The sequence below is a fragment of the Aotus nancymaae genome, unplaced genomic scaffold, assembly GCF_030222135.1.
Source record: "Aotus nancymaae isolate 86718 unplaced genomic scaffold, 86718_ANA_hifiasm-v0.15.2.pri h1tg000027l, whole genome shotgun sequence".
NCBI classification, from domain to species: Eukaryota; Metazoa; Chordata; class Mammalia; order Primates; family Aotidae; genus Aotus; species Aotus nancymaae.
In genome coordinates, this window is record NW_026988440.1 from 3687757 (window position 1) to 3708039 (window position 20283).

General features: G+C 46.1%; 1 protein-coding gene across 2 annotated transcripts; it reads right to left on the reverse strand.

Annotated features, from left to right (window-relative positions):
- Window positions 1–652: 652 nt before the first annotated feature.
- MOG (myelin oligodendrocyte glycoprotein) lies at window positions 653–17885 on the reverse strand. Of its 2 annotated transcripts, XM_012477461.2 has the most exons (8): window positions 17634–17882; window positions 15510–15857; window positions 6957–7070; window positions 4925–4945; window positions 4657–4677; window positions 1809–1925; window positions 1490–1510; window positions 653–1062 (listed from the first exon to the last, which is right to left on the reverse strand). In XM_012477461.2, the coding sequence occupies exons 1-8, from the start codon at window positions 17716–17718 to the stop codon at window positions 1049–1051; spliced, it is 741 nt and encodes a 246-aa protein (XP_012332884.1). In that variant the 5' UTR covers window positions 17719–17882; the 3' UTR covers window positions 653–1048. The 2 variants fall into 2 exon arrangements, with proteins under 2 accessions (XP_012332884.1, XP_021523101.1); XM_021667426.2 differs by lacking the exon at window positions 653–1062 and having other exon boundaries at window positions 1102–1510; window positions 17634–17885.
- Window positions 17886–20283: the final 2398 nt, after the last annotated feature.

Sequence of the window (20283 nt, forward strand, 5' to 3'; positions counted from 1 at the left end):
CAACTTCTGCCTCCCAGGTTCAAGCAATTCTCCTGCCTCAGCATCCCCCAAGTAGCTGGTATTATAGGTGCCTGCCACTACACTCAGCTAATTTTTTGTGTTTTTAGTAGAGATGAGGTTTCACTATGTTGGCCAGGATGGTCTCAAATTCCTGACATCGTGATTTGTCCACCTTGGCCTTCCAAAGTGCTGGGATTACAGGCGTGAGCCACTGTGCCTGGCCAAAACTTGTATTATTATTAATTAGCACCTAGCTTGTTTGTTTGTGTCTGATAGACCATCCAGTAGTAGCTGTTGAATAAACAGTGGATACTCTGATAGGTATGAAGATGGGAGAAAAAGGATGAGAGGAGGGGAAGATTCTGAGAGACCTGTGGAAGATGTATAAGTAAAACATTCTAAAGCAGGCATGTTGCCTAGATTTCACCTCTTGCTTCCCCAAGTCCCTGGTAGGCTACCAAGACATGGTGGACCTCTGGCTGTTATTCTGTAGGTTTCTCCCAATCTCCAGCTTTGGGTTGGGGCTACCCATATCCTCACTCTGCAGCTCACTCAACTCTCTTTAACGTTCTGAACCCTTCCTCTTCCTTCCCTTCACGTGCATCTCAGTTCTGCGCAATCAGGGCTGGAGTCTTGGAAGAAACAACCACCATTTGCAAAGTTATCATACTGTAATTTTCAGTGAGGAGGTTCCTGGCCTCTAGTTCGTGGCAAAGACCATCCTATCTGTGTTGCTGTCCAGCACAGATGTCCTCTGATGGAGAGAGGAGCACCTGCCTGTCCTTAGCCAGAGAGGGCTTCCAGGTGGAAGACTGGAGAGAGAAATGGAAAGATGGGTAATAAAAATGGGAAAAGGAAGGAAGCGAAAAGGTAGATGACAGAAGGGAAATCAATTCTACTTGGAATTCAGAGTGTTCTAGAAGTGCAAATTGGAATGTCCCCATAGCAAAGATGCCAGTGAGTGTGCAACTTGATGGATGAGACATCCCCAAGGACCAATCCCTGGGCAACCAGGCTCTCCTCCACCCCTGCCAAGATGCGACATCATTCAGAAGGGATTTCCTAGAAGAAGGAGAAAATAACTTGAAAAATCGCTGTCAGTAGTTTGTATCATAAAACCACTGAACTAGGGAGAAGAAAAGCCCTTGGGGTTATTTTGTCTCCATGCCTGCCTCAGTGGTTGGTCTTAGAGGTGAGGCACTGGGCAGTTGCTGTGGAATGGGCAATGAGAACAGCTAGGGTGGGATTCCTGCTTAGGAGCAGTGAAGGAGGAACAGATCAGGCAGCAGTGCCTCCAGCTTCTCCATCAGCTGTAAATGTGTCTAACCACTGGCCTCTTTTCCCTCTACCTCCCAGGAGGAGTTCTCCCTCCCTCCAGGCTCTCCAGCTCCTCCTTTCCTCTGAGACTGTGATTCCTCAACAGTCCCCCTTTTCCTCTTGTTGCTTCTGTCTTTTATTTTCTGATTATAAGAGAGAGGAGAGAACTTACTTAGCTCTTCAAGGAATTGCCCTGAAAACAAAGAGAAACAAACAACGTGATCAATGGAAGATGACTAGCACCTTCCCCACATCCTCCCTGTGGACATTTGGACTGACCCACACCCCTTTCCACTGGGGTACCCCACAGATTTAGTAAGTGGCTCTCTTCACAGTCTTTCAGAAGAACCTGGAGTTGGGCATGGGGACAGAGGAGTAAGGAAATCCCAGCTTCCCTAATCTTGAGCCCTGGTTCCACTCTCTGTTTCCCATTCAGAGCTGACTTGGTCCCCCACTATTTGGTGGTCTTGCCTGCTGCCCAGCCACTGCACCTGCTAGTCTTCGATGTAGCCAGTTGTAACAGATGATCAAGGCGACCAGGGGTCCAAGAACCGGCACAATTACAAACAGGGTTATCTTCCAGCAGGGCACCCTCAGAAAGTGGGGATCTGAATTATTCACCAGAACAAACAGGGTTAACATATGTTCCCCCTCATGCCCCACCCACCTTTCTTTTTTGGTTCCTTAACCTGGGGTCCTAGAACACCAAAGGTCTCTGGGGACAGAATTCAGAGAGTCCATGAAGTTGGATGAGAAAAGCACTTCCTTATTTTCATTAGCTGGATTTAACGTTTTCTTTCATTAAAAATGTAACAACTGGCCAGGTGTGGTGGCTCACGCCTGTAATCCCAGCACTTTGGGAGGTCAAGGTGGGTGGATCACAAGGTCAGGAATTCAAGACAAGCCAGGCCAAGATGGCGAAACCCCATCTCTACTAAAAATACGAAAAAATTAGCCGGGCATGGTGGTGGGCGCCTGTAACCCCAGCTACTCAGGAGGCTGAGGCAGATAATTGCTTGAACCTGGGAGGTAGAGGTTGCAGTGAGCTGAGATCATGCTATTGCACTCCAGCCTGGGTGACAAGAGTGAGACTCCATCTCAAAAAAAAAAAAAGAGTAACAACTAATCACAGTTGTGATTAAGTCATCAGTACCTGTGACTTAATTACCAATGGAAGCCATAGATGTTTTCATTCCCATCAGAGTTGTTGCAGAAATCTCGAAATACTGTTTATGTTTATCAGTATTTTGAAATTACAGGTTATTAGGCTGGGCCCGGTGGCTCACACCTGTAATCCCAGCACTTTGGGAGGTCAAGGTGGGTGGATCACCTGAGGTCAGGGGTTCGAGACCAGCCTGGCCAACATGATGAAACCCCATCTCTACTAAAATTACAAAAATTAGCTGGGCGTGGTGGCATACTCCTGTAGTTCCAGCTACTTGGGAGGCTGAGGCAGAAGAATCGCTTAAACCTGGGAGGGGAGGCAGAGGTTTGCTGTGAGCCGAGATCATGCCATTGCACTCCAGCCTGGGCAACAAGAGCAAAACTCTGCCTCAAAAAAAAAAAAAAGAAAAAGAAAAAAAGAAAAAAAATTATGTTACTATGTTACAAATGTTTAACAATTATCTGTTAATAACTATATTTCAATACAATGATTGTTTTTTGCAATCCTATGTGTTCTAGTTTATGTGTATATTTTAAAACATGATTCTGGAAAGGGGTCCGTTAGACTTCACCAGAGTGCCAGAGAGATCATGGTACAAAAAAGAGTTAAGTCCTTTCATAGTCAAGTCCTACAAAATGAAGATACTATTCCTCCTCTCTGGGTGTGTAAAGATGTGTGTGTGTGTTCCACACACTGCTCTAATTTCATAAATCATAGGAGAGAACTCTGTGTGTCAGGTGACAAGAGTAGAGTCACCTACAGGCTCGGGAGGAGGGACAGTGAAGGAAGTTTGCTCAGAGAAGGTACCATCTGCCTAATAACACCTTATAGTTTATGCAACATTTATTTAACAAATATTTGGGTGCTCTTCTGTGGTAGGCATTTTCCTTAGGCATTGGACAATCTGCAGTGAATAAAAAGGGCAGAAACCATGTCCTTGAGGGGTCAATTCCTAGTGGGGCTCGGTGGCTTCCCTATTCCTCCATGAAGCCTTCTCTGATTAGTCATGTTCTGTACTCATGGAAATATCCTGTAATATAAGTCAGGTGATGGCTGGGCGCAGTGGCTCACACCTGTAATCCCAGCACTTTGGTAGGCCAAGGCGGGCTGGTCACCTGAGGTCGGGAGTTCAAGACCAGCCTGACCAACATGGAGACACCCCATCTCTACTAAAAATACAAAATCAGTCGGGAGCCGCGGTGGCTCCGGCCAGTTGTCCTGGCGCTTGAGGAGGCGAGGCTATGCATTCAAGGCCAAGCTGGGCAATATGAGAACCTATCATTCATTTAAAAAAAAAAAATATATATATATATATATACACACACACATAAAACAAAATCAGTCAAGTGTGGTGGCACATGTCTGTAACCCCAGCTACTCAGGAGGCTAAGGCAGGAGAATCTATTGAACCCAGGAGGCGGGGCTTGTAGTGAGCCAAGATTGTGCCATTGCACTCCAACCTGAGCAACAGAAGCAACTCCGTCTCAAAAAAAAAAAAAAGTGGGGGCGCCGGTCGTGGTGGCGCACGCTTGTAATCCCAACACTTTGGAAGGCCGAGACGGGTGGATTATGTAAGGTCAAGAGTTTGAGACCAACCTGGCCAACATGCTGAAATCCTGTCTCTAGTAAAAATACAAAAATTAGCAGGGCGTGGAGGCGGGTGCCTGTAATCCCAGCTACTCGGGGGGGATGAGGCGAAGAATTGCTTGAACCCAGGAGGCGGAGGTTGCAGTGAGCCGAGATGGTGCCACTGCACTCCAGCCTGGGTGACAGAGCAAAACTCCATTTCAAAAAAAAAAAAAAGTACAGGTGATATAGTTGTGTCTTATTTTTCTGTTTGTTTCACCTCCCCAACCAGACATCGGTTTATGTGTAAACGATCTATTTACCTCTGTTTTGTAATTCCTGAAATGAGAAATAATGTGCATAAGGAGTCAGCAGAATAAGGAAACATTTTTGTAAAGCAGTTAGGATAATGCCTGGCACATAAAAACAGCACATGAGTATTTTTACTATGATTTTACCAATCCTAAATGCAAATGGATTCTTATTTAAAGAAACAAAAGAGAGAAAGTGACCCAACCAAGACCCAGGTGTCCTAGTTCCCCCAGGTGACTGGAACTGGAATGAAATACCGAGTTGACCTGGGAGGGCCTGGATATGCCAGAACTTACCAAAAGTCCGGTGGAGATTCTCTGAAAGAGAAACAAATGGAAATGGATTTAGTAGGACATTCAAAAAGGATCCTTTATCCTGAGTCTTTGTTATTTAATTACTTAAAACTTGTTCTAGGCACGACACATCCACCATAGAGAAAGAAAGGGGAACTGAAGGAAGAACAGGGTTGAGAGGCAGAGACAGTCTGAGAACGTGACCATTTCCGCTATGCCAAAAAAAAAAGAAAAAACACAAGAATTGGGAAAAAGGATGAATGGAACTCACCTATCTCTGCTCGAAGTTTTCCTAAAATAGAAAAAGGCAACATTTCAGTTCCTGCCTGCTCTGGCTCTTGGTGGGGACCCTCCCACCCCCAGCGCCTGGGCCCCTCGTGCAGGCTATTTCTCTGCAGCGCCAAAGCAACCTTAAAGAGTGTGAGAAGAGCACTGGATTTGAAGCCAAAGGTTGCAGCTCTTTCTCTAGCTACAGCCTAGATTCAATAGGGGAATAAAGAATGTGAGCAATTTCCCAAACCAACACAAGAATCTACTACCTCCCAGCTGCTCTTCACATCTTTTCTTGGATTCTCAGTTCACAGTACTGCTCCAGCCCACTGGGTTGCCACTTTGTTGATCTAAAGCCACTTCCCGGGCCGGGCGCGGTGGCTCACACCTGTAATCCCAGCACTTTGAGAGGCCGAGGCAGGTGGATCACGAGGTCAAGAGATCGAGACCATCCTGGTCAACATGGTGAAACCCCGTCTCTACTAAAAATACAAAAAATTAGCTGGGCATGGTGGCGCGTGCCCTGTAGTCCCAGCTACTCAGGAGGCTGAGACAGGAGAATTGCCTGAACCCAGGAGGCGGAGGTTGCAGTGAGCCGAGATCGCGCCATCGCACTCCAGCCTCGGTAACAAGAGCAAAACTCCGTCTCAAAAAAAAAAAAAAAAAAGCCACTTCCCATCCGAATGAGGAAGGAGGAGCTGAACACTTAGTGAATAGCTAGCTACTTTGTGACTGGATTTGTAGTAGGCACTTTACATGACTTTAATCCTTTTTACAGTTTAGGAGGGAGGATGTGTTCTCTATTTGGCAGACAAGGCAACTGAGGCTTGGAGAATCTAAGAATTTTGCCGTAGTGTGGTACCCGAGATGGATTTCAAACCCAGGCTGCCTAACTCTAACATTCAGATTCTTTCTGCTCAGCTATGTGGGCTGAAGGCCTTTTTCATGTGGAAGAAATAGACAAGCAAGCATCTGGGATGAATTCAAGGTGAGAGAAAGGACTGCGTTGTTCATCCCACCAATACCCACCCCCTAGAAACATTCCCCATACCCTCCTTGCTACTTTCTCCTCTCCTCTTAGTAACAAATGGGAGGTGGTGCGCAGGGAGGAGTGAAGACTCTTCCTGCTTTGGCACTGGGGAGACACTTTGTAGGGAGAGAAGGTTCAGACTGAAAGCTCTAGGCACAAAAGAGGAACCTCATCAACAGCTGAACCTGAATCCTCAGTGCTGAATGGAGAAGGAGGAAACAATTTTTCAACGACTACTGTGTGGTAGGGACTTTCACTTCAGTATCTTTATTTAACACTCATTTTTTTTCTTTTTTCTTTTTTTTTTTTTTTGGGACGGAGTCTTGCTCTGTTGCCCAGGCTGGAGTCTAGTGGCTTGATCTCGGCTCACTGCAACCTCTGCCTCCTGGTTTCAAGCAGTTCTCCTGTCTCAGCCTCCCAAGTAGCTGGGACTACAGGCACCCACCACCCCCCGCAGCTAATTTTTATATTTTTAGTTGAGATGGGGTTTCATCATATTGATCAGGCTGGTCTCGAACTGCTGACCTTGTGATCCACCCACCTAGGCCTCCCAAAGTGCTGGGGTTACAGGCGTGAGCCACCACGCCCGGCCTATTTAGCACTCCCAATAGCCTAGACTTGCCTAACTTTGAAGCTCACACTCTCCCAAGTTGCATGGAGCTGCCAGGTATGATACAGAGGCTTCAGCTCTACCACTTATAAGCCATATCAGTTTGAGTAAGTCACTGAACTACTCCTGGCCTCAGTCGCATTCTTTGTAAAGTGGCGTTGCTATATGCCATAGTTAGCTCATAGGGAAATGCTAGGTTCTTTTATTCATATGAAAACATTCAGTGAGCTGTAAAACGCTTTTTCATCATAGAGTTATTATTTTTTTCTTTATCACTCAATAATGAGAAGAAGTTCTGAACCCAGAAGTCACTCACAAATACATGTTAAGTGGTGTCGCTCCAAGAAGCCAGCTCATTAAATGATCCTGACCCACCCAACCTCTGCCCTGTACCTCTCAGTCTGTGCTGCAGGCAGAGGAAGACGAGACCCACGGTGATCTGCAGGAGGAGCACGGGCAGCACTGCGAGGAGAACCAGCACTCCAGGGCTGACCCAGTAGAAGGGATCTGAAAGGCAAGACCGACATTGCTGAGAGCTGAATCCTAAACACCCAGCACGGTGCCTGGGGCAATAAATCAGGTAGAATAAAGAAATGAATATCATCAGGATTCAGAGAAGGTGACACAGAATTGACCCCTGAGCTTAGCCTTGAAGGAAAAGTGAGTTTGTTTCTAGGAAATGCTAGTGGTTTAAAGTCAGGATTGTGTATTGGGTCAGGTTGTGGGGGAGGGGGGCGGTTTAAGGAGCAGGTAAGGGACTTAGATCTGATCCTCAAGGCCATGGGGGTGCACTGAAGGATTACAAGCTGAGAAGTGACCACATCAGGTTTAGCACTTACAGTGCTGGAGAAGATAGGGAGATCTGTTAAGAGATTGTGATAATGGCCAGACACAGTGACTTACACCTGTAATCCCAGCACTTTGGGAGGCTGAGGTGGGCAGATCACCTGAGGTCAGGAGTTCGAGACCAGCCTGGCCAACTTGGTGAAACCCCGTCTCTAATAAACAAACAAAAAATTAGCCTAGCGTGGTGGCACACACCTGTAATCCCAGCTACTAGGGAGGCTGAGGCAGGAGAATCGCTTGAACCCAGGAGGCAGAGGTTGCAGTGAGCCAAGATCACGCCACAGCACTCCAGCCTGGGTGACAGAGTGAGACTTTGTCTTAAAAAATAAAAAAAAAGAGAGAGAGACTGTGATAACAATTAAAGTAAAAAACAACACAAGCCTGAACTAAGACAGTGGTAACAGCATAGAAGTCAGGGGATTCAAAGCTTAAATAGGGGATAAAAAATACATTTTTATTTTCAATAACCTTTAAACTGAAATTTAATGTTTATTTTAATTATGTCTGCAGGCAATACACCACAATAATATGAACAGAATCTTTGATTTTGTCGTCAATAAAAGTCACAAGTATTTTCTTTTAGGCCGGGCGTAGTGGCTCACGCCTGTAATCCCAGCACTTTGGGAGGCCGAGGCAGGTGGATCACGAGGTCAAAAGATCGAGACCATCTTGGTCAACATGGTGAAACCCTGTCTCTACTAAAAATACAAAAAATTAACTGGGCATGGTTGCACGTGCCTGTAATCCCGGCTACTCAGGAGGCTGAGGCAGGAGAATTGCCTGAACCCAGGAGGCGGAGGTTGCGGTGAGCCGAGATCGCGCCATTGCACCCCAGTCTGGGTAACAAGAGCGAAACTCTGCCTCAAAAAAAAAAAAAAAAAAGTATTTTCTTTTCTTTCTTTCTTTTTTCTCTCTCTCTTTTTTTTTTTTTTGAGGCAGAGTCTTGCTCTGTCACCCAGGCTGGAGTACAGTGGCATGATCTCGGTTTACTGCAACCTCTGCCTCCCAGATTCAAGTGATTCTCCTGTCTCAGCCTCCTGAGTAGCTGGGATTACAGGCACATGCCACCACGCCAGGCTAAGTTTTGTATTTTTAGTAGAGACAGGATTTCACCACGTTGGCCAGGCTGTTCTCGAACTCCTGACCTTGTGATCCTCCTGCCTCGGCCTCCCAAAGTGCTGGGATTACATGCGTGAGCCACTGTGCCCGGCCTTCTGTGACATTTCTAATGTGATATGAAAATATTTGTGATTTTTGGCTGGGCGAGGTGGCTCAGCTTGTAATCCCAGCACTTTGGGAGGCTGAAGCAGGCGGATCAGCTGAGGTCAGGAGTTTGAGACCAGCCTGACCAACATGGCAAAACCCTGTCTCTGCTAAAAATACAAAAATTAGCCGGGCGCGATGGCAGGCGCCTGTAATCTCAGCTATTCAGGAGGCTGAGGCAAGAGAATTGCTTGAACCCTGGAGGCGGAGGTTGCAGTTAGCCAAGATTGCACCATGACACTCTACCCTAGGCGACAGAGCCAGACTCCAGCTAAAACAAACAAACAAACCACAAAAAAAGAACAGTCACAGAAATCTCAAACTATCACTTATGTTCATTACTATTTTGAAATTACACTAATTACTAGGGCCACCCTAGCTCTTGTTAATTTGATATTTTGATACCTGTATTTTGGAATAAATGGTTTTTTTTGTGTTTTTGTTTTGTTTTGTTTGTTTGTTTGTTTGTTTTAAAGACGGGGTTTCACCTTGTTGGTCAGGCCGGTCTTGAACTCCTGACCTCAGGTGATCTGCCCGCCTTGGCCTCCAAAGTGCTTGGATTACAGGTGTGAGCCACCACACCCAGCCAATAAATGTTTTATTTTATGTTTTTAAAATATTCTTCTGGCTAGATGTGGTGGCTCACGCCTGTAATCCCACCACCTTGGAAGGCCAAGGCAAGAAGACTGCTTGAGCCCAGAAGTTCTTGAGGCCAGCTTGGGCAACATAGTGAGACTCTTCCTCTACAAAAAAATTTTAAAAGTATCTGGGCATGGTGGCACAAGCCTGTGGTCTCAGCTCTTCAAGAGGCTGAGTCAGGAGAATCACTTGAGCCTGGGAGGTGGAGGCTGCAATGAGCCATGATCATGCCACTGCACCCTATCCTGGGTGACAGAATGACACCCTGTGTCAAAAAAAAAAAAAAAAGGCGCAGTGGCTCACACCTATAATCCCAGACTTTGGGAGGCTGAGGTGGCCAGATTACCTGAGGTCAAGAGTTTGAAACCAACCTGACCAACATGGGGAAACCCCATCTCCATAAAAAAATAAAAAATAAAAAATAATTTTGAGATGGGGTCTATCAGCTTTATCAGTGTGCCAAAGGTGCATGACACACAAAAAATGGTTACGAGCCCCCTTCTAGAGCTTTTAAGAAGGTAGTTTACAGTCAGGCATGTGGCTCACGCCTGTAATCCCAGCACTTTGGGAGGCCGAGGCAGGTGGGTCACCTGAGGTCAGGAGTTTGAAACCAGCCTGGCCAACATTGTGAAATGCTGTCTCTACTACTAATAATACAAAAATTAGCTAGGTGTGGTGGTGTACACCTGTAATCCCAGCTACTTGGGAGGCTGAGCAGAAGAATTGCTTGAACCTGGGGGGGTGGAGGTTACAGTGAGCCAAGATAGCACCATTGCACACCAGCCTGGGCGACAAGAATGAAACTCTGTCTCCCACCCCTAAAAAAAGGGGGTCTCGGCCAGGTGTGGTGGCTCATGGCTGTAATCCCAGCACTTTAGGAGGCCGAGGCAGGAGAATTACCTGAAGTCGGCAGTTGGAGACCAACCTGACCAACATGCAGAAACCCTGCCTCTACTAAAAATAGAAAATTAGCCGGGTGTGGTGGCACACGTCTGTAATCCCAGCTACTCAGGAGGCCGAGGCAGGAGAATTGCTTGAACTCGGAAGGTGGAGGTTGCAGTGAGCTGAGATCGCACCATTGCACTCCAGCCTGAGCAACAAGAGGGAAACTCCACCTCAAAAAAACAGAAAAAAAAAGGTAGCTTACACAGGAGGATTCGGTAAGTGACCAGATGTGCAGATGTGGAGTAGGTGTGGAGCAGGTGTGGAGTAGGTATGGAGTAGGCTGGGCAATGAGGGAGGGAGGACCTTCACTTCTGTGGCTCCCATCTATTTCCCATGCTAGGTCTGCTCCACAGCATTCAAAAGCCCTGCTCTAAACTCCATGTGGCATGCTGCAGCTGAAGCCCTTTTCATCTTGATCTCTGTTTTAAGGGAGCTAAGTAAGGATATTGCCATCCAATGAAGGGATATGTCACAGCTAGTAACGTTAAACTGGTCCAGGGCAGTTGCTTAGGTATAATTACAGTCTTCAAGCTGTAGACTAAGGCTCCTGTCTATCATCCTGTTCCCTAGAGGAAAATGCAGCAGACTTTACTTTCAAGATCTTAATGGAAGTTACCTGTAGCAATGTGATTTAGGGAGAGTTTTTCTCCCTCCCCCACACACATTTTTAACTTCACAAATAATTAGAAAAAGAGAAAAGCAGACATTATTAGCCTCCGGATGTAAAGAAACAAGAAGTATAGAGCATCACTGATTAACTATACTTGCCAAAGTAAATCAAACCCGAGCGTCATCGCACCTCCACATCTATCGGTTTACAGGAAAATACAGGCATGGAGGACCGTGTTACATAACAACGTGGGAATGTCGTCAGCAAGATTGAGACCATGGGAAACCCTAAGGGCAAACGTCAACCCTAAAGGTCTTGTTTGAATCTTGATAAAAGAAACCAACTGTAAGAGTGTATTTATGAAACAATCAGGAAAATTTGAACAAAAACTAGGTATTTGATGATATTAAGAAATTTTCGTTGAGTTTTTAAGATGTGATAATAGTATTGTGGTTATTTATTTATTTTAAACTGTTCTTGGCTGGGTGCAGTGGCTCATGCCTATAATTCTAGCACTTTGGGAGGCTGAAGTGGGAGAACTGCTTGAGTCTAGGAGTTTGAGACCACCCTGAGCAACATGGCAAACAAGTCTCTACAAAACATACAAAGCATTAGCAGCCTGAGGTAGTATGTGCCTGTGGTCCCAGCTACTTGGTAGGCTGAGGTGGTAGGAGGGCTTGAGCCCGGGAGGCAGAGGCTACAGCGAGCAGAGATCATGCCACTACGCCCCAGCCTGGGTGACAGAGCCGGACCCTGTCTCAAAATAAATAAATAAATAAATAAAAAGAAAAAGAAAAAAAAAAAGTGATCATGCTGCCTAGGATTTACCTCAGTAATTGAGCAGGGGAGGGTGGTAGAGTGGGGAGCCAGTGAAGTGGGTGGACCCTATTGACAAGTGCTGCAGCAAGGCGGCAGGCACTTGGAGGATCATTATAACATTCTACTTTGCATTTTTTTTTTTTTTTTTTTTTTTGAGACAGAGTCTCTCTCTATTGCCCAGGCTGGAGTACAGTGGCCTGATCTCGGATCATTTCAACTTCTGCCTCCTGGGTTCAAGCAATTCTCCTGCATCAGTCTCCGGAGTAGCTGGGATTACAGGTGGCTAATTTTTGTATTTTTAGTAGAGATGGGATTTTTACCATGTTGGCCAGGCTGGTCTTGAACTCCTGACCTCATGATCCACCCGCCTAGGCCTCCCAAAGTGCTAGGATTACAGGCGTGAGCCACCGTGCCTGGCCTGGTTTGTATGGGTTTTTTTTTTTTTTTTTATTGCACCCAGGCTGGAGTGCAATAGTGCGATCTCAGCTCGCCACAACCTCCGCCTCCTGGGTTCAGGCAATTCTCCTGCCTCAGCCCCGAGTAGCTGGGATTACAGGCACGCGCCACCATGCTCAGCTAAATTTTTTTTTGTATTTTTAGTAGAGACGGGGTTTCACCATGTTGACCAGGATGGTCTCAATCTCTTGACCTCGTGATCCACCCGCCTCAGCCTCCCAGAGTGCTGGGATTACAAGAGTGAGCCACCGCGCCCGGCTGGTTTGAATGTTTTTAAGTTTCATAATGAAGAGTTTAAAGAAAAGATTAGAGACAAATAATAATAAAATCACAAAAATGACAAGAAAAAAATAAGTCGAAAAGAGAGATTAGAAACTCTTCAGATAAAGAGCAGAGGTAATTATACCTGGCAATAGCAATAATACTGTTACTTCATCTCGTTCCTAAATTTGTCTCAACTTCCTGGCTCCCAAACCTAGGCAACAGGTCCTTGTTTACTTGTAAAACAGTTTCTTTGTAGCTTCTTAGACATGCAGACTAAGAGGTGGGAACAGAAGGTTGGAATGTGGATACCAACCGGAAAGGCAACTTTCCCCCCTGAGGCAAAGTCTTTAGATGTTTTTCATTTTGTCTTTCTTTTCTGTGGTGAAACTGAGGGTGTTTGTTGGGAGAGGCAGTTAGTGAACTAAGAAGTTATTGAGCAGAAAGGAGGACAATCGGCAGACTGGAGCGGTTCTCACCATCAGACTTTGACAGGTAGAAGTTCCCCAGTAAAAACAGTTGTGTGAAGCACATTCTGAGACCCACAGAGCTATTTCCATATCCCCGCGGTCAGTCTCTAGAAATAGTGCTTTGTTGTTGTGCATACAATGCGGTCTTCTGGTACCACACTGGAATGGTCACTCCCACCCCCAAGATACAAAAGTGATCAATTGTCTGATGTTTGCACTGCAGGTGGGGAGGAGGAAAGGGGAAAGGATCTCAAAGGCCCTCAAAGCAGTTTAGTTCTTTAATTAAATAACAATTAACTTTCTTTCTTTTCCGTTTTTTTTTTTTTTTTTTTTTTTTTTTTTTTTTGAGATGGAGCTTTGCTCTGTAGCCCAGGCTGGAGTGCAGTGGCGCGATCTCGGCTCACCATAACCTCTGCCTCCTGGATCCTGGTTCAAGCAATTCTCCTGTCTCAGCCTCCCTAGCGGCTGGGATTAAAGGCATGCGCCACCATCCTCGGTTAATTTTTGTATTTTAGTAGAGACGGGGTTTCACCATATTGGCCAGGCTGGTCTTGAACTCCTGACCTCGTGATCCGCCCGTCTCAGCCTCCCAAAGTGCTGGGATTACAGGCGTGAGCCGCCACACGCAGCCTAACAATTAACTTTCAGAGTTCCCCCTCCGTCGGCTTCACCTTGTCCACATCTTAATCATCCTGATAGAGCAAAAAATAAAATCATCCATCACATAAAACATGTTGAAAATGAAATTCTGAGGCCAGGCACGTTGCTTATGCCTGTAATCCGAGCACCTGGGGAGGGTGAGGCGGGCGGCTGGCTAACATGGTGAAACCCCGTCTCTACTAAAAATAGAAAAATCAGCTAGGCATGGCGCCAGGCGCCTGTAATCCCAGCTATTTAGGAGGCTGAGGCAGGATAATCATCTGAACCGGGGAGGCGAAGGTTGCGGTGAGCTGAGATCGTGCCATTACACTCCAGGCTGGGTGAAAGAGCAAGACTCTGTCTCAAAAAAAAGAAAAAAAAAGGAAAAAGAAAAGAAGACCGGGCGCGGTGGCTCAAGCCTGTAATCCCAGCACTTTGGGAGGCCGAGGCGGGTGGATCACGAGGTCAAGAGATCGAGACCATCCTGGTCAACATGGTGAAACCCCGTCTCTACTAAAAATACAAAAAATTAGCTGGGCATGGTGGCGCGTGCCTGTAATCCCAGCTACTCGGGAGGCTGAGGCAGGAGAATTGCCTGAACCCAGGAGGCGGAGGTTGCGGTGAGCCGAGATCGCGCCATTGCACTCCAGCCTGGGTAACGAGCGAAACTCCGTCTCAAAAAAAAAAAAAAAAAAAAAAAAAAAAAGAAAAGAAAAAGAAAATGAAATTGTGCAGAATAAAAGTAGTGGAGGTACAGCCTAAAGGTGACATCTCCTTCTTTTTATAGTTATATGTAGACATTTGCTTTACTTATTTACTAAGACCACGCATGCACGCGTGCACGCGCGCGTGTGTGTGTCTGTACTCACAAATAATACAAAGTTTTGTTTTATGTTTTTGTTTTTTTTTAGAGACGGGGGTGGTGAGTGGGAGTAAAGGTCTTGCTCTGTTACCCCGGCTGGAGTGCAGTGGTGCAATCATAGCTCACTGTAACTGCAAACCCCTGGGTTCAAGCCAGCCTCCTACTTCAGCCTCCCAAGTAGCTTTTAGGCAAACCACCATGCCCTAGAGTTTTGCTTTTGTATCCTACATTCTGCAGCTTGCTTTTATCACTCAACAATACCTTGTGGAAGGCCTCCAGACCATCTGGCATAGTGCTAAAAGAATCTTTTTTTTTTTTTTTTTTTTTTTTGAGACGGAGTTTCGCTCTCGTTACCCAGGCTGGGGTGCAATGGCGCGATCTCAGCTCACTGCAACCTCCGCCTCCTGGGCTCAGGCAATTCTCCTGCCTCAGCCTCCTGGGTAGCTGGGATTACAGGCACGCGCCGCCATGCCCAGCTAATTTTTTGTATTAGTAAAGACGGGGTTTCACCATGTTGACCAGGATGGTCTTGATCTCTTGACCTCGTGATCCACCTGCCTAGGCCTCCCAAAGTGCTGGGATTACAGGCTTGAGCCACCGCGCCCGGCCAAGAATCTTTTTATTTTTATTTATTTTTATTTTTAATTTTTATTTTAAGACAGGGTTTCACCATGTTGGTCAGGCTGGTCTTGAACTCCTGACCTCAGGTGATCCGCCAGCCTTGACCTCCAAAGTGCTTGAATTAAAGGCGTGAGCCACCATGCCTGGCCTAAAAGAATCTTTTTAATGCCTGCATAATATTCACAGTATGGATATCATTATGTATTCAGTCACTTATCTACTCAAAAGCATTGACTTTGATCCCAATTTCCTTGCTATTCTGAATAATGCTCCAGCCTGGGTAACAAGAGCGAAACTCCGTCTAAAAAAAAAAAAAAAAGAAAGAAAACTGAATAATGATGCAACAGACATCCCTAAGCATATGAGTTTCTGTTTATTGATGAGGACTTTTCTATGGAAATCATTCCCAGGAGTGAGATGGTTGGGTTGAGGGATATCATCTCAGTTGAGAGAATAACTGTTCCTGGCCACCCGACAGTTAATACCTAATATTAATATTATATGGCACTACTCACCTTCCACTTTCAATTCCATTGCTGCCTCCTCTTGGTAAGAATGATCTCGGAAGAAGCAGGTGAAACCTCCTTCATCTGGGAACCTTACATTCCGGATCTTGAGAGTCACCTTTCCCTCACCAATACTGTCTTTCAGCAGCTCTGTTCGACCCCGATATTCAGGTGCCTGCTCTCCATCTTGATCCTTGCCATTTCTGTAGAGATGAACCACCCTAGAGAAGGGGGAGCGGTACCACCCCACCTCCATGCCTGTAGCATTCTTCCCAGGAGATATGCGGCATGGCAATTCCACGTCATTCCCGACCAGAGCCCAGATGGTGTGTGTTGGTCCTATCACTCTGAACTGCCCTGTTCAAGACACCAAAAGGAAGAGACTGAAGGTCACAGCAAACCTTGACAAGCAAGCCTGTCTTGGGAAGGGCTGGTTCAAAACAGGGAAGAAAGAATACACTCGACTTTTAAAAGGAATTTTAGAGTCAGGGAGGAATGAAACTTTTCTTTTCTTCTTTCTTTCTTTATTATTATTATTTTTTGAGACAGAGTCTTACTCTGTTGCCCAGGCTGGAGTGCAGTGGCTTGATCTTGGCTCACTGCAACCTCTGCCTCCCAAGTTTAAGCGGTTCTCCTGTCTCGGCCTTCCGAGTAGCTGGGATTACAGGTGCCTGCCAACACACCCGGGTAATTTTTGTATTTTTAGTAAAGATGAGGTTTCACCCTGTTGGCCAGGCTGGTCTTGAACTCCTGATCTTAGGTGATCCGTCTGCGTTGGCCTCCCAAAGGGCTGGGATTATAGGCGTGAGCCACCACACCTGGCCCCAATTTTTATTTTTGAGGAAAAAAAAAGTCTCTGGTTATAGAAATACTGTAAATGTCCTGGACAGAACATTCTAGCAATCATCTCATCTCGGCATCTGCCCATCTTTTTGCCAACTCTGACTCTTTGGTCCAGCCTTTAGGGTCCCTCTTGGAATGTGGTTCAACGAGGTTTAATTATCCCATGGGCGTCCCGGTTATGACTTGACCAAATTGCTGCCCATTCTACCCTTAGAGGTTTTGCTTTTGTCACTCCATCCACTTTTAATTCTCTCACCACTTCTAATCATTCAGTCCTTGTTCATACCATTTCCCAAATTCTCCTCAGATCTCCCACACGGGATGGCTCTATTTCACTCTTCCTTCCCCTGTATCTTCCATCTCACTGCAGCTCCTGGACACTGTCCCAAACAAGTTTCATGTTTTTTGTATGTGGACATGTTTCTCAGGTCAGACTCCAAGCTACTAAGAAATAAGGCTGCTTTCTCCCCTAGACCTGGAGAGTGGATGCACAGGACCTCTGTCCGTCAGGTGGCTCCCGGAGGACAGGAATATTTCTGTTTATTTCTCCTTTATGAAAACTTACTAGTACCTGATTATGCAGAGCAAACCCTCAAACATGATAAGATATTATAATTCCACAAACATTTATTGAGATTTACTGTGGACCGGCACTGCTAAGCACGTTACATATCTCATCTCATGTAATCCTGATGAGAACTCCAAGAGGTTGTGATTATTTTATCTCAATTTGAGAGGTGAAAAGACAAAGCTGGAAAGACAGGTAAGAACTAGTTCAAGGAAGGACTTGAGTTAGTCACATTAAAGAGTCTGAGCCAGACGCGGTGGCTCACGCCTGTAATCCCAGCACTTTGGGAGTCTGAGGAGGGCTGATCACTTGAAGTCAGGAGTTTGAGACTAGTCTGGTCAACATGGTGAAACCCCATGTCTGCTAAAAATACAAAAATTAATCAGGGGTGGTGGCAGGTGTCTGTAATCCCAGCTACTCGGGAGGCTGAGGCAGGAGAATTACTTGAACCCAGGAGGCAGAGGTTGCAGTGAGCTGAGATCAAGCCACTGCACTCCAGCTTGGGCAACAGAGGGAGACTCTGTCTCAAAAAAAAGAATCTGGACTCTATCGTGAAGGCTGTAAGAACCCACAGAAGGTTTCTAAGGAAGGGAGCCATGTCAGCAGGTCTATGCTTCAGAAAGATAATATAGCAACTTGAGGATGATTGAAGGAGCTAAGCTCCATGAAACTAGTCTTTCTGTTCTCAGGGTCTCCCCAGGACAGGAAAACACATGTCTTACCTGCATAGCTGGAAGACACATGGAGGAGGAGCAGGAGGAAGGAGCAGAGGCAGCTGGGCAGAGAGGGTTTCGATAAGCTTGCCATTTCCACTGTTCCTGGGGACAGAGAGCCCCCACTGCAGGGTCAGGCCAAGCGGAGGCCCTTGGGGTGCATGTCCCCTTACTGCTGAAAAGCCCAAGGGAAGGTCTGGGAGGGCAGTGTGCCTGGGCCCTGCCTCCACTCTGGTCAGTGCTGCAGCTGTGCCCGTAGGAACAGCCCCACGTCACCCTTGCCAGGCACTCACACAAAAGGGCTACAGACTGAGGGGATGACCGGGGTTTGCCTTCCCCATCCCCTCAGAGCAATGGAGCAGAGGCTGCCTGGTACTGGGCTTTCCTCCCCCACTCCTTCCTGGAGATCCAGCCTCTGAAGGGTTTTCTAGGGGCTAATCAGTGGGGAAGGATCACTTACAGGACCTCAGGAAGAGGCTTGTTCATGGAACACGTAAGGTTCCTCCAATCCACCCAGCCCTACCAACTAGTCAAAAGGGAGGAATTATTATTGAGTCTTAAAAAAAGAAATAAAACTTAGATTTTTTTATTCCTATTTCTATTGTCTCACAACTGACATCACCAGACCATTCTTCTTAATGTTTAACCTCCCTTTTTCCTACCGCAAATCCCAGCTCCCTTCGGTATGTTTGTACATGTGATGGATCACTTGGGATTTGTTAGTTTCTTGTCCCCAGATGAATGTTTTTAGGAAAGTCGTGAGTTGAATGTCAGGAGTGCTCAGAGAGGCAAGGCTGGAGGAAGGGAGACCAGCAAGGGCAGCAATTACCTGTGTCAGTCAACGTAGGCAGCAGGGACAGAGCCAGGATACAGGACACGCTCTCCAGCCTTCGCATCGCTTGCCAGTTTCCTCAGTGTCATGGGGGAGAGTGAGATCTGGAATGGAAAAGGACCTTTCTCTCACCTCTGGGCTCAGCTGAGAACTGCAGGGGTGAGACAGCATCGGTACTGGAGTCCAAAAATATACTTCTTCAAAAATAATCTTAAGGCAAGTGTGCTTCATCAAATAAGAAAAAAGACTCAATTTAGAGCCATGCTGTCCAATGCAGCAATCACTACCTGCAAGTGGCCACTTAAAATTAATTACAACTAAATAAAATTTAAAATTTGGTTCCGTGATTACGCTAGTCATCTTTCAGATGCTCAATAACACTACAGCTACTGGTTATCTCATCAGACAACACAAATACAGAACATTTCCATCATCACAAAAAATTATATTGGGCAACCCAAAAATTTATGTTGGACAGCAGGAGGTAGAAACACAGCTGAGACATGCATTTCTGCTTTTGTCCGAGATAGGCATAAGAAGTTAGAAGGACAGATTCTGGTCAGCTGAGTTTGGGAACTGCTTATTCTTTCACCCCGCAAGGAAGCTAGCATTTGAGCACAAGCGGTATTTGGCTACTCTGGTGCTGTATGGTTGAAAGTCAAGATTGGTGGGGTGACTCCCATGAAAAAAGTGGCCGCTGTGGATCCCTGGCTTTTTACCAAGTGGGGATTTTCTCCTTCAAAAACCTAAACTGTCCTGGGATGCTCTTTCTCCCTGACGCACATTCAGGCAGAATTATGCACAAGATGCTTGTGGGCAGGTTTGGGGGCATTAGGGTGTGTGTAATTGCCTAGCACCAAGCAGGCTGTCAAAAGCTGGATGGGAGATCAGAATGAGGATGGAGGCATGTGGGAGCAGAGAGGGTCAGGAGCCAGTCGGTCACAGCCACTTTGGAGAAATCACAGCATCTCTGAAAACAACGATAAAAAACTAATCACCTTACTGAGATCGTACCGTTCTAAGTGGTTTACTTGCATAAACACCTTTAATCCTCACAATAACAAAACAAATATTAAAGTATTATCACTCATGTCTTACAGATGAGAAAAGGGAGGTACAAAAGTGGTAAAAGAACTTGATAAAGTCACACCACTGGGGAGTGGCGGAGCTGGGATTTCAAGCCAGGCTTTCTAGTCCTAGAACTGGTTCTTGTAACCACCACAATACAAGGTCTCTGAAGAGCTCAACTTATTTACTTCCATGCCCTCAACTGCCTCAAATCTCCTGAAATGAGAGGATTCCTGGAGCTGTGAGAGCAGTCACTTGGCTGACACGGTCTTTGGGCAAAGGTGTTGTGTCCAAGAAGTGAAACCACCCTGTATCACCGTGGGCTGCTCATTTCTTTCAGCACTTACATGTTATTTATTTATTTATTTTTTTGAAACAGAGTCTCGCTCTGTCACCCAGGCTGAAGAGCAGTGGTGCAGTCTTGGCTCACTGCAACCTCTGCCTCCTGGGTTCAAGTGATTCTCCTGCCTCAGCCTCCCCAGTAGCTGAGACTACAGGTGGGCACCACCACGCTGGCTAATTTTTGTATTTTTAGTAGGTATGGGGTTTCACCATATTGGTCAGGTTAGTCTTGAGCTCCTGATCTCGTGATCCGTCCACCTTGGCCTCCCAAAGTGCTGGGATTACAGGTGTTAGCCACGGCGCTCAGCCTTTAAATGTTATTTTAATTGATTTTGTATAGCATATGTTATGTAATCTTGCAAGTATTCTTTTTTCTTTCTTTTTTTTTTTTTTTTGAGACAGTGTCTCTCTGTCACA

Coding starts and splice junctions, on each gene's coding strand:
- MOG (XM_021667426.2), bottom strand. CDS start 17,718: ATGGCAAGCTTATCGAAACCCTCTCTGCCCAGCTGCCTCTGCTCCTTC. Junction 4,946..6,956: donor CCTGCAGCACAGACTGAGAG/GTACAGGGCAGA, acceptor TTTCTATTTTAG/GAAAACTTCGAGCAGAGATA. Junction 4,678..4,924: donor AAAACTTCGAGCAGAGATAG/GTGAGTTCCATT, acceptor TTTCTCTTTCAG/AGAATCTCCACCGGACTTTT.